Here is a 16,917-nt window from a genome sequence, read left to right on the forward strand (position 1 = left end):
TGGAGTGACGCGGCGTCGGTGTCAAAAGGCCGGCGTTACCGAGCTACCACATGGCAATAGAGTTTGCGCCACATTTAGCACGCAAGACACCCGCTAGCTCAGATACGAGCGAAGAATATGTGTGGTCGCCGATGGCTCGCGCTGGGCTGAACGATTGAACTGGGCGGGATAATTTGCCCGAAGTTTTGACGTTGGGCACAAGCGACGAACGTGCACAAAGGGCTGTGGTAAATCCGGTGAATGGCGGGAAGGTTCGGAATCAAGTCCGCAACGACTCTTGCTACTGAGTATGTATTCAGGCTATATTGGACGGCTGATCCCCAAGCCGGCCTGTTTCCTATCCCTATACCAAAAAGATGTACGTGCAACTGCTACTGGAGCATCGCCGCCAGTGTATCATACTCTACCCCTTTTTGTTGAACTGCTTCAGCTTGTCCTGCACGGCTTGCTTGAGATCAAATCCTTGCATCACGCTGCCCCTCCTCTTCCTTTGCTCGATCTCAGCCTTGACTTCGGCTACGATCTCGTCAATCTCCGCCTCGGGGTCATCCGCAATACCCAGGAGAGGCATCTTGGCGTGGCTGGTAACACTGTCTGCCGAGTTGGTCCTCGCTAGCCTTTCTCGTCGAATCTCTTCCCGTGCTGCCTTCTCGATGGCAGGGTCGTCGTACGTGTTCGCTGCCGCTGGGGGCGCACGAGCCGTCTGAAGTTGAACGAGCTGCTTGCGGATGGGGAACGACCGCGAAAAGACAGCAAATGATCCGGCCACACCAATGAGAGTGTAGAAGTAAACCCGTGCCCAGATCTTGATCGTATCCGAGAAACCAAGCAGGATGAAAGGAGCGACTACGAATGCAAACACAGTCTGTGTAAGGACGACGCAGAAGAGGTCGTAGTATCGCTTCGAAGGTAGAGGCGATTTCCCGTCTGGCGTCATGAACAGCGGACGGATTAATCGGCGGCCATCTGGTGAATGTCAGCGTGAAAGCAGATAGCGCATCATCAAAGACCTACTCTTTGCAGCAGTTTGTACAAGAGCTGCCAGAATGAACGCCATGTAATAGCCAGGGTAGAATCCATGCCAGAATGCGCTAGTCACAAATGTGGCTAGCGTAGCCCTGAAGCCAGGTTTCTGTCCCTTTGGTGTCACACGAAGATACATGTAGTTCTTCAGCCAGGTGTTGGTGTTGATATTCCAGAAACCAAGGTAAGCACGAGCATTCTGCGCAGCCTCAATCTCGAGTGGCTTGATGTTGGTGAGACGGTCCCATTTAGCTCGACCAGTCTTGGGGTCAAGACCGTTGTAGCCGATTCCGGAGAGGATACACGATCCCTCAGATAGACTCCAAACTGCGTAGTACTTCATACGCGTGGTAAGACCAAGCATGTAAAGTTGCCAGATCCTGCGGAAAAAGTTGTATTGCATGTATTCGTCCCCGAGGTAGAATTCAGGGTAGTACCAGCTGGAGAATTTGATGAAGGCGACCAGCCAGAGCGTTCCGTAGACTCCTTTGGTGACAGCAGGCATACCGCTGCGAGGAATCTTCCGCTTCTTGCGCGTTGGGGGTGCCTTGGACGGATCGGTGCCTGGTGGGAGTGTGAACATGGTGGTAGTGATGTACTGGCTGTAATCGGCGTAGTCAAAGGCTGGGCCAGCCATAAGTGCAGGAAAGAAAAAGACATAGCCGATGTAGTCGATCATGCTGGGCATCGTCCGGATAGCATGGGATCGCTGTTGTTCGGAAAGCTCGGAGTCCGGAAGACGACCATCCTGGACGTTCCAGCAGAAAGCAGTCAGCTTCATGACCAGGACCATTTGAGCTCCGGTAATGTCAAAGACGGATGGGTCATTCACAGCTTGTCGGTAGATGTGGTTCACCGACATGTGGCCCATGAGAAATACGAATCCGATCCATGGCATGTACGGCGAGTGGATCTTAGAGGAGATGAGGTAGGCTCCGCCAGCACTGATGAAGATGGTCCGTAGGCCGGTCCACAAGTCGAAAAGGCCAACAAGGTAGAACATGGAGACGCTGGAGCCATTAACACCAATTCATCCGAAACAAGATTTGATGAGCCTCACGTAATGACGAAGACATTCTTCTTCCATGGGTCCTTGTCGGGAATCCTTTTCAATACGGCAGCTAGAGGATATGACAGGTAGAAGGAGAAAATGAGCTTGACTAGGTGGAGTCAGCAGAACATCAGCCACATGTGCCATGCGAGATCTTACGCTCATCAGCCGAATTCCCAAGCGCACCAGCCACATATTCAAAAGCTTCACCAGGGTCAGTATTGGTGGTAGTGGCTCAGTTAGCTAACACGTACGTGCGTTGATGTAGGGCAGCATGGTGCCAACTGTCAAGCTGACGCAAAGTCAGGTCAAGAGACAGGAAGTGAACCAGGAGCGCTGAGAGTTGAGAAACAGCTGTATTATATGTGAGGCATCGGGCCTGTGTCGGGAGGCGGAAAGTTAAGTGAGAGCATGCAGGCTGTGGTGCATGGTGGGTGAGCAGCCAAGATGACGTCGGGGCACGTTTGCCGAGGCCCGTGCAGGGCAGCTCAGCGCTCACTGGCCAACAAATTCGCGATAGAGTTGGGACGCGACTTCGCGAATCCTCCACGGGCGCAACCACGGCGATAACGCCCTTGATAACGCCCTTGATAACGCACCTCAATAGCGGACCTCCGTCGCCGACATGGCCACGACGTACAACCTCGAGCCGAACCCGACGGCCAAAGTCGTCCTGCACACGACCACGGGCGATCTTGAGATCGAGCTCTTCGCCAAGCAGACGCCCATCACGTCGCGCAACTTCCTGCAGCTGTGTCTCGATGGCTACTACGACAACACCGTCTTCCACCGCCTCGTCAAGGGCTTCATCCTCCAGGGCGGTGACCCCACGGGCACGGGGCAGGGCGGAGAGAGCAGCTACGATGGCGAGCCCTTTGCCGACGAGTTCCACAGCCGGCTGAAGTACACGCGACGCGGGCTGCTGGGCATGGCCAACACGGGCAAGAAGGACGACAATGGTAGCCAGTTCTTCTTCACCCTGGCAGCCACCCCAGAGCTGCAGGGCAAGAACACCATGTTCGGCAGGGTCGCAGGCGACACCATCTACAACCTGATGAAGATGGCCGAGGCTGAGATACGGGACGGCAGCGACGACCAGCCCATGTACCCCACCAAGGTCACGGGCGCCGAGATCATCATAAACCCGTTCGAGGACATGGTCAAGAGGGTGCAGGTGGCTACGACGAATGAGTCCGAGACCAAGAAGCCCAAGAAGGCGAAGAGGAAGGCTGGCAAGAACGTGCTCAGCTTTGGCGATGAAGCCGAGGCTGATGCGGCGCCGGTCGCGAAGAAGCCCAAGTTCAACACCAAGCTGGTCAGCGCAGGAGAGGAGAAGCCTGCCTCGAAAGCATCCGAGGAGACGAGAGAGATACCCATACGCAAACCGTCGCGAAAGTCACCGTCACGTTCCCCATCGCCCAAGCCCGCACAAAAAGCCGCCCCCAAATCACCACCCAAACCCAGAGCGCGCACCCCACCACGAGAACTCTCGCCCGAATCCGAAAAGCGATCGAAGCTAGACCGTGTCAACCAGCAGATCGCCGACCTCAAGGCATCTATGAAGCGGAACACAGCTGCCCAAGATACAGGGCCAGCCAAGAAGAAGTCGCTATTGGAGTCAATGGTACCGTCCACTACAACACGAGGACGGAAACGCGGAGCAGGCGGCAACGCAAAGGACGAACAGTCAGCGTTGGACATTCTCAACCGGTTCAAATCAAAGCTGGACTCAGCGGACTCCACCGCCGCCCAGAAGATGACTGCCCCAACATTACCAGAAGAAACACCGAGCAACCAAGGCAACGGAGACGCGAACGGAGCCGACGAAGAAGAAGAAGGCGCATGTGATCTCCACTTCATAGTAGGATGCCAGTCCTGTAAAGCCTGGGACAAGCAGGATGAAGAGGAGTCAGACGACGATGCAGGCTGGATGTCGCATTCGCTCAGTTTTGCAAAGGACAGGTTAGGGAAAGACCTGGAGTGGAAGCGGAAAAATGAAGAAGAGTTGCTGGTGATCGACCCAAGAGAGGAGGCGAAGCGGCATAAAGCCGAAGGGAAAAAGGATAAAAAAGCGCGTGAGGACGCAAAGGCGACCAAAGCCAAGGCTTGATGTAATTTCGATACCCAAAGGTTGCGTTCGACCAGACGGGATTGGTCACGTTCTCGCGACATATGGAGGAACTGGATATGCAGTCTATCTGCTCGAGCACGGTACCTGCCAATATACCCATGATATCCCCCTCGTCACATTGATCTGTAGTCCCATAGCCTGCCTTCCGCATTAGTCTTGTCGTATCTGTTGAGTATGCGTGCCTTTACTCCGTCTCGCACGTGGGAGATATGCGAGCGGTGTGAAGGCGGAGAAGAGTAGCGGGCAGAGCTGCGCCCTTCCGTATCTTACCGTCACCTTCACTTTTCCCGCCGTATATCTTGAACCTTCTGCCACCTGAACTCTGCTCTCACACACTCTACCACCCTAACATCTTCTTCGACATCAGCGACGTCTGTCATTGATCCCCTGATACCTACCAACAGCTCCACCAACCATCTCCAACAAGTAAGTTCTCCAGCTGCCCAACATTTCCCTAAGTGAGCGGGCTCGCGCCTTGAAGAGTGGTCGTGACAGCTCGTCACAGCGGCTCCCAACCTCGCCCTCTACGCTTCCTGGCTATCATAGTTGGAGATAATTGCGACCACAACCAAGCGCCTGGAGCATCGCACGACACCCAGCCCTACTAACACCAGCCAGTCTCGTCGCTGCAATGCCGATCACCTGGACCAATCCAGAGGTACTCGAGCGCCTATTCATCGCGACTCTCGCATCATTCGACAACAAGGTACGTCCATCCCTACCCTACAACCCAATCAGACCGCACATACTAACCACCCCTTCCCTCCAGGTCAACATCCGCGAAATCGCCACCCTCTACGGCGGCGAGATGACCTACGACGCGCTTGAGAACCGGATGCGCAAGTTCAAGAAGGCGGCTACTGCGCTCAAGGACGAAGCCGCTAATGGCGACGGTGCGGCGAAGAGCCCGGTCAAGACACGCGCGAAGAAGGGTAGTGCTAGTCCGGTCAAAGGCGGTAAGTGTCGTACACTGAGATATCTACACCTTGTCTTACTGACCATTCATACAGCTGTCAAGACCGGTCGCGTGACCAAGAAGAAGGCTCCGGCTGTTCCCAAGATCAAGCCTGAGCCGCTGCTTGAGGAGGAGGGTATGCAGGGTATCGTTGAGGAGGACCTAGAGGCTGGTGACGAGGTCATTGACGAGATTGAGGAGGTCTAAAGGGATTAGTGTCTCGGGGGCTTTTCCACTGTTCATTGAACAGTCATGCGCTTCTGTATGCCTGTCCATCGCTGTCGACGCGTACGCGCTGAGACTAGCAGTCAGAAAAGTTGAATTGAATTCACCGAGCGCGCGTTAGCTTCTATGCTACGCTAGTATGCTCACTGTAGTAACTACAATGTGTACCTCTGGTCATCCAAGTTTCCGCATTCCTTCTGATTACATACTGTACACTCTCTAAATCCAGGTAGATCCGCTCACTTCAGCACTCACATCCCCCATATCCTCTCCACATCTCACCCCTACTCCAATAGATCAAACCTCTTCCTCCCCTGCGGCGTCGGCGTAACAGGTACATACCCACCACTCCTGCCTCCATCCTCATCTCCATCGTCATCACTGTCCTCCGCCGTCGGCGTTGCTCCCCCAGCCAAATGACCCACGTCATTTCCATCGAAGATCATACCACTACGCCTTCCACTTCTCGGCGCATCACCCAGAGTCATCGGCCGAGTCGCACTGCCGTTCACTGATGAAGGTGAAGGCGTCAATGGCGGTGGGAGTGCAGAGAGCCGGAGAGTGGGCAACGGAGAAGAGTGTAAGCTGGAGAACACGTCGTCGTATTTTTGAGCTAGGATCTCTGAGCTCTGGCGGTGGTGCGTGGTGATGGTGAGTCCCTGTTCGAGGGCTGTGGCCAGGGCTTCGATGTCGCCGGTGGACACGGAACGGGGGCGGGTAGGACGCAGTGGAGCTTGAGGAGCCATTAGTTGTGCGCTGTCCGCGCCTGATGTGTTTTCGGGCCAGTCATCGTAGGGAGGCGAGCGAATATAGCCTAGAGGTTGTAGGCGACCGAGTTTAGAAGCCTTCTGTGCCAGCTTCTCGTTTGCTTTGATCAGTCTCTCCTTGTCCTGCAGCAAAACCGCTATATCAGAACGCAGTTCACGATTCTCGGCCATGAGCGCGATAGCATGATTTCGTGATCGCTCGACCTCGATATCGTTTACAGGAGACGAAGACAACTGTAGAGTCTGGTGTCCATGTTTGCTGCGACCTTGACGAATACCATAGCGCTCCAATGGTACAGTGCGCTCCTGTTGCATGGCTTCGTAGAGAAAGTTCATTTTGATACCTTCTGTAACCTCTTTCGGAAGCTGCTCCGAGGTTGCAACAGTAGTAAGCGGTTTGCCCGTACGCAGATGGGCGATGCGTGGGCCAACTACCATGTTCAGAAATGCATGCAGACGTTCTTGAACGATCCACTGCCATGATGCGTACTGTGACCCCTGTTGTGGCTTCAGGTGTTTTGCCAGGTTGTGCAAGTCTTCCAACTTCGACTGTGCGGCCTCGAAGGCTTCCATCGATGTAGCATCATGCTTGGGTGATATGCTTCCTGTTGTGGCCAGAATGCTGTGCTCCATCTTCTCTGGATCGGCGAAGCGGATCAACAAAGTGTGGACTGTCGGACGCACTAATCGAATCCGATCACAGATGGAATCCAACACAATCAGATCAAAGCCATATCCATCACCCGCCTCTTGTGACTTCGCCAGGAAATCTCCTAAAGCAACCCACCCACGCATGTCCATATTGTCGATTGGTGCATACCAAGCCTCTGGGGTTTCCGGCAGCTCAACGACCTCGTAGTATAGTATCCAGATGAGGAAGTTGGAGAGCTGCGTGACGTTCAGGGCGTCTACGAATGCTTTGGCAAACCTCGAGATGATGATTGGAGCCGCTGCTGGTGCCGGAGATGATGAGGGTGGTGTGAGCACTCGGTTCTGTGCCTCTGGCTCGCGAGATTTGCCGAAGAATCTTCGCAAGCCATTCTGACGCCGCTCGCCTTGAGAGCTAGGAGATTCGGATAATGTAGGAGTCGAAGGCCGAGTGTTAGCAGAAGGTGTAAGACGGTCCGGCCGAGACTTCCTGCCCATCCTGAGTCTGGAAGGCTTGCGCTGAAGCTTGTCTGATGAGGCCATTACTGTTGGTGGTTGCGAAGACTTGCCAGTACCGAGATAGAGTAGGCTGGTTGCGGCTGCGTACTGGTTGAATTCCATTTAGGGCGCTCGCGGTGAAGCACCGGGAACTTATTACTCGATGTTAAGTGATTTGAGATTCAATACCTCAAGGTAAGCTTTTCCAATGGTTGTGACTAACGTGGAAGAGCGATTGATCGGATGCATTCTAGGAGGGACAAATTGAATCGCTTATACCAAGCCAGGCAGACTGTGGAAAGTGGCAACTACACACGGATTCACTCTAGAGGCTGCAAGTGAGTGGCTCCTAATATTAGGGACTGCTACCATGGCGCAACCCAAGTCTTGCGCAATGTCAATCACCAGCTGACCAATATCAGTACAGTGTGAGCGCCGAGTAGCATTTGTCGGAACGCTGAGCTTGATTCCCGTAACGCAGAAGGACGGACAACTGATATTTCGTCGGCCGCAATTTATTCGTCTGAACAGTGGCTGCCTTCACTTCGGAGTATGTCGAGGTGCTACTTCGTATATATCGCATGGAGGTCGTTAACAGTGTGCTATTGATTCGTCTACGTCCGTCTCCATATCAATATATATCGTGTAGTAAAGCGCGTGTCGGTACGGTAGTTGGATGCGTATATTCTCGGGTCTAATCTTCATCGTGGCTTAGTTGCTCGTCATCCGCAAGCATCTTCGGTAGATATAGTTTCGTGTTCTCGTATACTAGGAACGTGACGACCGTAGTCGGGATAACCCGGAGCGTGTTGGGGATGACACTGTGAAGGTTAGCCTTGCTATCCATCAGATCCCAGAGCGTAGGTGCTTTCTTACCCTTTGTAAAACGCCAGAAACCCTTCGTTCTGGTACGTCTTCCTGAGCACGTCCACCAGCCCGTTATACTGCTGTGCAGCGTTGTATTGCTGCAACCGCGCGCGTATAGGTTGGTACGGGTATGTGATTGCTCCAGCAAGCAGCTTGCTTCCACCGCTCATATACACATATTCCCAATTGCTCAGCTTGTCTTGCCCGCCGATATGCGTCCCCCGTCTTTTCTTCATATTCTCGTATATGCTGAACTGTACGGCGCCGTGCAGCACACCCAGCGACGAAGGCAGGAAGCCTGCCCAGAGCCCCTTCAAGCCTCGAGTTTCGTATACATGTTGAAGGCCAATTTTCATGGACTTGTATGCGGCAGGGTGGTTTGCGCCACGCTCAAGCATGCGCGTTTTCACGACCCAGATCGGGTTCGTGCAAGCACCGGTCAGGAGACCTAGCAAATGGTTAACGATGCCCATAGGAGTTCCGTGTCTCCAAACATACCAGCGATGATGCTTGCGGAGAAGAACTCGGCACTTCCCAGATGCTCGCCCTTCTGCCTCCTACTTTGGAACAATTCTTTCAGGTTTCCATAGAAGAGGAAGTATAGCCCCCAGCCCAGACTGTTGCCGAGAAGGTTTGGCCATAGTCCCCTATATAGTGCACGTACGCCTCCTTCATCTCTGATTACGTTGCGTAGGATGCGGTATGAGTCGCCAGGTCGAGAGCGGCTGGTGGTGTTGAGTTGAAGGCGGTTCTTCAGCAAGTCGAGTGGGTGGGCGGCAAGACAAGAGACAACGCCAGCGCTGAAGCCGGCTACGCTCTCAACCAGAGATGCAGATAGGGCGCTTCTAGGCACGTTTGCTCGTTTCGTTTTATCATTTTGCTCTACGGGTGGGAATGCGCGGGGCATTGCGGGTTCGGATAGTGGGCCGTCCAAATCGGCAGGAACATCCTCAGGCTCGGTGGGATGAAGATGGTGCTGGGGACGTTGCGATATCGGTGTTATATCATCGCGGCTACTGTGCGTGACTGGAATCTGCGCAGGCGATCGTGGAGGGGAGAAGATGTCGGATGCGGACTCGGTGGAAGCTTGGGCCCACCCGCGGAGCTACTACCCGCGAACAGCTCGCGTGGGACTACGTCACCGCACGTGGCCGACACATTCACAATTGATGAAAGCGGCTGTGATCAATGCTTCACCAAAGAAAATACATATTATGAACACACTAAACATACATGGCACACTGAGCCTACACGCCCGCACCAAACCTCTGATCCGAGCAACAAGTCGCATCCGCCGCGCTCTCAGGCTTCTTCTCCTCACCAAACGCCATTCGACTCAACTTATCCACAAGCGTACTTCCCTGCTTAACACCACTCGGAACGCTGCAATAGCTAGGCGGAATATCCATACAGGGATTACGTGTGAAGAAGTTGCGCGGCCGCAGCAACAGCGTCATGGGCTCAGCAGGCATAATTGGAAAGTCTTCCGGTGAAGGGAAATGCGTGATACCGAATGTGTGCCACAGTACGACGTCGGTGTTGTCGAGGTTCTCGTTGGGGTTGGCTTCGATCCAGGCGGTTATGCCTTGGGATGGCTCGCCAGATGTCTGCGGAACGTGACGGCCTGCTGGGTGGAGTTGTGTGTCATCGTCTATGATAAGTCAGTTGAGGGCTCCGTATATGATCTTTTGGAGATACTCACACTTTGTGACATGTACCGCATGTCTCGCGAAACCGGCTCGCTTCCATACCAGACTTCCAGGCTTTGGTAGTAGATCCGGTACTTCTCTGCTGACCAGTTTGTAGGAAGCAGGCTTCTTGCTGTATGGGTTGAGCTTGTTCGTATTGGCCATCTCCCACGTCCTGCTCGTTGCGCCATTGTAGTCCGTTGCCGCCTGCTCAGGGGTGCTGAGCTTCGTCTTCTTCGCGTAGAAAGCGTTGCCGTATTTGTTCTCTGCGCTGCCAACTTCGCCTTCTCCACGCATCGCATCGACCATGAACACAGTGTTCTCCGGCCCGTCAATGTTTGGATCAATGCGCATGCAGAAGAGATGTTGGTGATTATGAGCGTTCACTCCAGGGTACACCTCAGTTCCCCAACCCTTCAAATCTTCGCCTGGAAGCATCGCGTACGTGTTCAAGATACCCGTGAGTTTGATCTCCAGCTGGATCGTTCCGTCGAGGTGGAAGATCCAGTACACGCAGTACTCATAGTTTGCAGCTGTGAAGATTTGCGAGATGATGAGTTTGCGAGCACGAGTAACAGTAACACTGTCGTCGCGGAAGTCTGTGTGCTTGAACAGGATACCGGCATCTTCCTCGTGAATGCAAATAGCATTCTTGATTGTTGTAGCCTGGCCCGCTCGGTTGACAAAAGCAGCGTCCATGTAGTGAATCGCACCCTTGCAGTCACAGCCCAGGCTAAGCGAGTTGGTCATGTAGCCACCGCCGTATTCTCCCAGATCGAAAGCGTGCTTACGCTGATGTGGGTGTTCTGGGTTGCCGTAAGGTACGACCATCTCTGCGAGCGACAGGCGCCAGAACGTATCGCGAACGGTGCCCTTGTCGTCAAACGTGATGTTCGACAGAACGAGGCCTTCACGGTAGTTGAAGCCAATGTGAAACTTCCAGTTCGCCCAGCTGATGTATCGTCCGTCCAATTTGAATGAGACGCCTTCTGGCTGTGTGATGTTGATGGGCTTCAGATCGGTCTTGAAGCCACCCTCAGCCTCAATTGCAGCCGCATGATAGTTGTTTGGCGGGGCCTGGTTGAGCGGTCGCCGAACTGGTGGAACGTCGATGTGTATGATCTCCTGAGTATCCGAGTTGTAGATTGGACAGAAATCCAATGGGTACGTGTATTGACAGTCATCGGGGTGTGGGCGGTAGTACATAAGCGCTTGCTGAAGACGAACTTTGGTGCCAAATCGCTCATCGTAACCAATCGTCCAGGGATCGCAGTACACTTTGTGCATATCCTCTGGTGGGATGCCGATCAGGCCGCATTGTTCGATGACCTTTGGGTCTTTCCGTACGATTGTCTCCACGATCTGCAGGTCTTCCATTGTGATCTAGATCCAAGTCAGCAGGGCGTAAACCGCACACACACTCTCTAACGTACAAGTGGCTGCACATCATCAGTCAGCGCCCAGCTAACGATCTTGCCTTCGGTCAAATCTGCATGTCCATCGTACACTTTGCTGCCTCGGCCAATGCAAACTACATCAGCAACTCGATGTGGTCGTGGAGTGTGCTCGGGATCTTTCAGCCAGCTCATCATCTCCGCTTTACGCGGCTCCAACAAGGTGATGGCGTTGAAGAACACATCGCTGTGCTCTTTCCGGATGATAGCGACTGCGCGTTCAATCTCTGATTCGCTCAAAGGGTCAAATGGGTGTGGTGGCTCTCCAACACCCGTAATATGCGAGGCTGCTTGCTTCAATCGATCGAGCGCCATAGTATGGATGGATATGATGTGAGGGTGGTCGGATAAGGTTGACCGTTCAAAGCTGTCAGGGTCCAGCGGGGTCTTATATACCGGAGGCAGATCAACGGTCTAACGGCATCACAGCGCGATCTCAAATATCTTCCTTCGAATCGAATCACGGCCTATTGGCGAATCGGTCAAGTCATTAACGCATTGTATTATTCCCATCTGTCAACTCAGAGTCTTGAACGACGTTATCAACACGATAAGAAGAGGCCGCGGGACTATCGCGCCTCTCTGGGTTAGCCTGCCCCACTTCTCCACGCACGTTGCTCTCTGGGCACGATGCACCGCGTGTATGGCAGCTACCATCTCTGGACGCTGCACTGTTCTTCCATCGTCTACTCATCGAAACTGTGAGGGTCGTCGCGAAATCCCGATGCAGTAGGTCCATGCGGTGTTACGCTGGATGGGCAGGTACGGCGGTTGCGTGTTGGGTCGGACAAGAAGGTCCGACTGTGCGGGCTGCGAACTCCGAGATCGCGATCTCCAAACTTGGGTACGACATGGCATCTCGGTTGAGCAGACTGAACGTTGCTATCTACGCTGGCCGCAGACTTCCCATTGACAAACAGAACCATACCAGAGCATGTACAAGCTGAGTTTGTCTGCGAACAATACTGACTGCGTTGGATGCGCAGGCGAGCTACACAGGTATACGACCTTACAGCCCAGAGAGTATATCCTCAGTAGCCTTTTCGCTAATCATCATAGTAGGCAATATAGGAAAGCCTCCAGGCACCTTCGGAAAGGCGCTTGCATCTACGACCCGCAGGCCCTTCGTTCCCCTCACTCTAAACTTGCTATCCAGTACCGCGTACTCATCTCCATCGGCACCAATCCTACAACTGCTACTAGCATGATGACTGTACGCCTGCTCTTTGATGAACGTCTTCTGGCTCTCAACCGTACAGTTCTGCTTCACAATGGTGCCTTCGCAAGGGTGCAGCTCTTCGAAGGATGCTAGCGAATCAGGTGCAGACGGGTCCACTTTTGACAGCCAGGAACGCACCCATTCGACGCCTTCGTAGATGGCTTGGAGATCTTCCTCTGCGCCGTCTTTGAAGAAGTTGAGATTGATTGCCGGCATGTCGCGCGGATTAGCAGATCGAAGCTCGACCGTGCCGGCTTGCGAACGCGGATTCATGTGGACCATTGCGCACTCATATTGTGATGGGCCATAGGTCTCGTTGAAGTATGGAGGCCGATTGGGAAAGCTGTTGGTATCATTAGCGCATTCTCAGAGAAGGATGTGGATGCTTACCCTGGCCAGAAGCCTTCGAACGCGAACGAACCACACCACATGTAGATGTCGCGAATGCCGAGTTGCGAAGTGGACGTCTTCCAGAAGTTGGGGAAGATCTCCGACATACCAGTAACGGCACGCTTACCGAGTGACAAAATGCCAGTCTCATAGTTGTCGGCCATCTGTCTGCCTACACCGGGCAACTCTACTACGGGCGAGATATTGAACTTCGTGAGTTGATCGAGCGGGCCAATCCCAGAAAGCATAAGCAGTTGTGGTGAGTTGAATGCGCCGCCAGAGATAATGACCTCTTTAGATGCGAACACTTTCCCAGCGATACCTTTGTCATCGGCATTGGAACGAGGATCAGCACTGTACAAGCTCTTGCCTTGCAAGTACTCAATACCGACTGCTCTAGGTGGTCCTGGGGAGATCTTGTAGAAGATGATCTTTGTTGCAAGAGTGTCCAGCGAGATAGTCAGCGGATATTTGCCAGAAGCAGCAGTGTCTCTGGCATAGTACCCCGGAGACGACCGGCGCCCATTGGGGTTGATGTGGCTGACACCACCGAAAGGTCCAACGAGCTGGTCGCGATCTGGCTGCGCACCATTCATATCGCGCTGCAACAACGTCGAAGCAGAGGAGGCAGAGTAGCCAGCAGCCTGTGCCGCGAGCTCACTCAGCTGCTTGGCGTCCGCACTGGTAGTGTAGCCTGGATCTAGCATGGTCATGTCGAGCCAGCCGTCGTGACCATGCTCGTATGTACTGTTGTAGTGCACCTTCTCGAGCTTAATGAGATACTTCCTCATATTCTCATGCGACCATGTGTCGTCTCCGGTAATTTCCGCAATCTCGTCCCAGTCTGCATCATTGGGGTTCATGGTCAAGCAGCCGTTGTGCATCGCACAGCCGCCCAAAGTGCCTGCGCGTGGATAGTACTGAGTTCATAGTCATCACCTGCTCTGATCTACTAAATGGGGTCATGCTCACAATTCCAAGAGCTTCGGAGTCCGTAGGTGGCTCGGTACCCACGTAGAACCCTCCATCTGGCTTACGCCACGTTCGATGCAAGTATCTCGCTTCCCTAGCCTCGTCGTTGGAATGCTTCACAAAGAAGTCCCAGCGCTGCCCAGAATCTTAGTCGTATCTCTATCAAGTTTCCGTTTCTACTTACTGTAGCAGGATCGTTGCCAGCTAAATTGAAGTTCACCCAGTTTGACACATTGAGGTTTTCCGTCTGGTCATCCCCGGCTTCAAGAAGTAACACTGAGTGACCGGCTCTGGCAAGATTGGATGCAAGTGGACTACCGCCAGGTCCAGAGCCCACTACGATGTACTCATAGGTCTTGTTGTCGATTAACGTGGCGGCGACCACTTGCGCACAGAGAGCTGCAGCCGCAATGATGGAGCGAAGGGGAGACATGATCGATGACGCGGATGTAAGCCTGAGTTGAAAGACATCGTATTCGTCACAATGGGGAGAGCGAAGCTCAAGTATTGTCTCCGTACGTATTCACGTTGACCGATGGACGTTGACCCGCCAATATCGCCGGATATGCAGGCACACTGCGCAATCAATGCAAGGCTATTGACCCACCCGAATGTGTAAGGGTTCTAGGAAAGTTTCCTTTCTCCCTCGAACAAGGTCGCGAAAGAAGGCTCGTTCGCGTAACGTATGATGCATAAATTCCCTAGCTTCCGCTCTCTTTGCGACAGCGGCTGGACGGAAAGATCTATGTTAATTCGCCCGGCTATAACGCTGCATATCGTGCTGCATATCTAGTTATCCAATGCAGCAGCATATTGTATTGCCCAAGTGTCAGCCTTCGAGGGCGTACTACAACCGACATGCGTGCGTGAACGGTGTGTCGGTAGATGCGAGTGCTGGAGAAGAAGGTAAGCTGGGGAGCTCGGTGCTCATTTCGCGACGCCAATGTAACACAGACACTCGCTATTCGTTGATTGGCCCTTGTCTCCTGACACATCTTTCACCACTAAGTGAACACGCATCGTTCAATCTCATCACGTCACTTATAGAACGAGAGGTTATTGTCCATGACACTACTGAAGTGGAGCTAGCCTAACATACACCCTAACAACGAGTGATGCCCACCCCGTCCAAGCTTCTCAAGCTATCAACACAGTTTCACGAAGCGTTGTATCGCAAACGCGCGTGTCTAGCGATAGAATTCAGTGCTCGCCTTGAGCGCGACCCCGCAGTATGCTCAGCGCCTGTAGTAAACATACCAGTAACATTACGAACTGGTCTCGGTCTCCGCCCTTGCGATAGACTTTCATCTAAAAAGGCTGCCCGTTGAAGATCATCGAAGTGCTTTTCGAGATCTCGCTCGGTCTCATGACGGAGTCGAGCATTCACGCGTGTAGGCACTGCCAGCTGAGGTGTTGAGTCGTGTGCAGCGATAGTATAGCCACACGTCGCAACCTCGACGGTGTTTGTGTCATTAATACCCTCTGTGAGCTCTTCACCAGATGGTGTGTTCATATCAAGGGGCGATAGAGAATTACCTAACAGGTTATACATATCATGCTCTTCATGTTTGATCAATGGCGGATCTGTCACAGAATGTGATTTATCAGCATGGCTCTCAGACGAGCCGTCGATTTTCTCCAGTTCTGGTGATTCATTCTGATGTTGCTGTTGTACCTGAAGCAGGTTATAATCTTGACCTAGTGTTTGCACGCTAAGGTCAGCATCTTGTCTTGTTACCCTATGGGTTTTGTCTGCTGGCTGCAATTGTGACTCTACTACATGTGATAACCCATCGCTTGCTACCCTGGTTTGCAATATAGGGCGAAACGTGAATTCGTAGTCATTAGGTATGCCCATGCCACCTGCACGACTTGATGAATCTTCAGCCCAATGCTGAGGCGGTAGCACTTGATTCGAAGAGAGTCCTTGATGGCTGCCATGTCCCCGATTCGGGATCTCGCTTCCACCTAATGGCTGCCTACCGTCGAACATCCGGTTACAGTAACCGTTTGACGGGTTGCCACTAGGTTGCTGGAGGAAGTACCTCGCATCTCCAGCTTCGCCTGATGATGAGTCGTTATATCCCATAAATGGGTTTTTGTATTCACCACGCTGTGGTTCGTGCTCGTCGCGCGATTGCATCCATTGAAATTGCTGGCCACCATATCGATTGGTATCGAGTGATGGTGGTCCGTGATAGTTACCCGTATCAACGCGCGAGTGATAGCTATAGCCGGACTGCATCTCATATGGCGGCGGAAAGTATTGAGGAGAGTAACGGCGCTCTTCATCACAAGAGAAATATCCGCCTTGGTTCATTTGGCCAGAAGAGCTCTGTCTGTTTGAGCCGGTACTGTCGTTGTATATCCGTGGGTTGTCGCGCATGCTTGATGCGTAGCCATAGTGCTCTGATGGGTAGTATCCATGGCCCCCTGCTGGGTGGTAATTTTGATAACCCTCTGATGGGCGGTAGTTTTGGTAACCCTGTGGCGGGCGGTTTTCGTGACCCTCTTGTGGGTAGTATCCGTAACCCTGTTGTGGGTATTGTCCGAAACCCTGTTGTGGGTATTGTCCGAAACCCTGTTGTGGGTATTGTCCGAAACGCTGTTGAGGGTGGTCAGATCCATTGACTTCAGGCGGATGAGGCCCAAAGGCTCCCTGTTGGTGGTATCCATTGGATTCCCGCATCTGCCCTGAAGGTGGCCATCCTGAAGCGAAAGAGTGGAAGTGTCCCGACTGACGGCTCATGAAGGAAATCCGACGCGACGGCGGACGCCAGAAAGGAAGCAGATAGAGGGAGAAGTCGCAAAGTCGCGGTGCATAAATAAATGGTTTCGCGAGTTGCAAAGATAGTAGGTGCGTTGCCAAGGAAGCTAGGACGCGTTGGTCAAGCTGCGTTTGCGCGGACGACTTGGGCAGGAGCAGGATCGTGAGAACTGCCTGTCGTATCCCGTCATATGGAAGAGATCAACATGTCAAGTTCTGCACTGGGTACTCTCCTTTATGAACACTCTCCATGTATTGCTGC

General features: G+C 53.2%; 7 protein-coding genes across 7 annotated transcripts; 2 read left to right on the forward strand and 5 right to left on the reverse strand.

Annotated features, from left to right (window-relative positions):
• Window positions 1-403: 403 nt before the first annotated feature.
• Window positions 404-2,350, reverse strand: J4E93_008294 (uncharacterized protein; the record flags this gene model as incomplete). Its single annotated transcript, XM_049346196.1, has 5 exons — window positions 404-966; window positions 1,015-2,033; window positions 2,084-2,183; window positions 2,234-2,278; window positions 2,329-2,350. 5 exons carry the CDS (start codon window positions 2,348-2,350, stop codon window positions 404-406), a joined length of 1,749 nt encoding a protein of 582 aa, XP_049196597.1.
• A 349-nt stretch (window positions 2,351-2,699) lies between these two features.
• Window positions 2,700-4,184, forward strand: J4E93_008295 (uncharacterized protein; the record flags this gene model as incomplete). Its single annotated transcript, XM_049346197.1, has 1 exon — window positions 2,700-4,184. The coding sequence occupies one exon, from the start codon at window positions 2,700-2,702 to the stop codon at window positions 4,182-4,184; it is 1,485 nt and encodes a 494-aa protein (XP_049196598.1).
• A 652-nt stretch (window positions 4,185-4,836) lies between these two features.
• Window positions 4,837-5,367, forward strand: J4E93_008296 (uncharacterized protein; the record flags this gene model as incomplete). The annotated part of the gene is made up of 3 exons (XM_049346198.1): window positions 4,837-4,911; window positions 4,975-5,161; window positions 5,216-5,367. 3 exons carry the CDS (start codon window positions 4,837-4,839, stop codon window positions 5,365-5,367), a joined length of 414 nt encoding a protein of 137 aa, XP_049196599.1.
• A 302-nt stretch (window positions 5,368-5,669) lies between these two features.
• On the reverse strand, window positions 5,670-7,421 carry J4E93_008297 (uncharacterized protein; the record flags this gene model as incomplete). Its single annotated transcript, XM_049346199.1, has 1 exon — window positions 5,670-7,421. The coding sequence occupies one exon, from the start codon at window positions 7,419-7,421 to the stop codon at window positions 5,670-5,672; it is 1,752 nt and encodes a 583-aa protein (XP_049196600.1).
• A 571-nt stretch (window positions 7,422-7,992) lies between these two features.
• J4E93_008298 (uncharacterized protein) lies at window positions 7,993-9,072 on the reverse strand (the record flags this gene model as incomplete). Its single annotated transcript, XM_049346200.1, has 3 exons — window positions 7,993-8,119; window positions 8,175-8,613; window positions 8,664-9,072. The coding sequence occupies 3 exons, from the start codon at window positions 9,070-9,072 to the stop codon at window positions 7,993-7,995; spliced, it is 975 nt and encodes a 324-aa protein (XP_049196601.1).
• Window positions 9,073-9,412: 340 nt separating this feature from the next.
• Window positions 9,413-11,622, reverse strand: J4E93_008299 (uncharacterized protein; the record flags this gene model as incomplete). The annotated part of the gene is made up of 3 exons (XM_049346201.1): window positions 9,413-9,816; window positions 9,868-11,236; window positions 11,287-11,622. 3 exons carry the CDS (start codon window positions 11,620-11,622, stop codon window positions 9,413-9,415), a joined length of 2,109 nt encoding a protein of 702 aa, XP_049196602.1.
• A 694-nt stretch (window positions 11,623-12,316) lies between these two features.
• J4E93_008300 (uncharacterized protein) lies at window positions 12,317-14,321 on the reverse strand (the record flags this gene model as incomplete). The annotated part of the gene is made up of 4 exons (XM_049346202.1): window positions 12,317-12,869; window positions 12,917-13,836; window positions 13,889-14,023; window positions 14,073-14,321. 4 exons carry the CDS (start codon window positions 14,319-14,321, stop codon window positions 12,317-12,319), a joined length of 1,857 nt encoding a protein of 618 aa, XP_049196603.1.
• Between the last annotated feature and the right edge of the window lie 2,596 nt (window positions 14,322-16,917).

This window comes from Alternaria ventricosa, assembly GCF_023758065.1.
Source record: "Alternaria ventricosa strain BMP 2768 chromosome Unknown scaffold_16, whole genome shotgun sequence".
NCBI classification, from domain to species: domain Eukaryota; kingdom Fungi; phylum Ascomycota; class Dothideomycetes; order Pleosporales; family Pleosporaceae; genus Alternaria; species Alternaria ventricosa.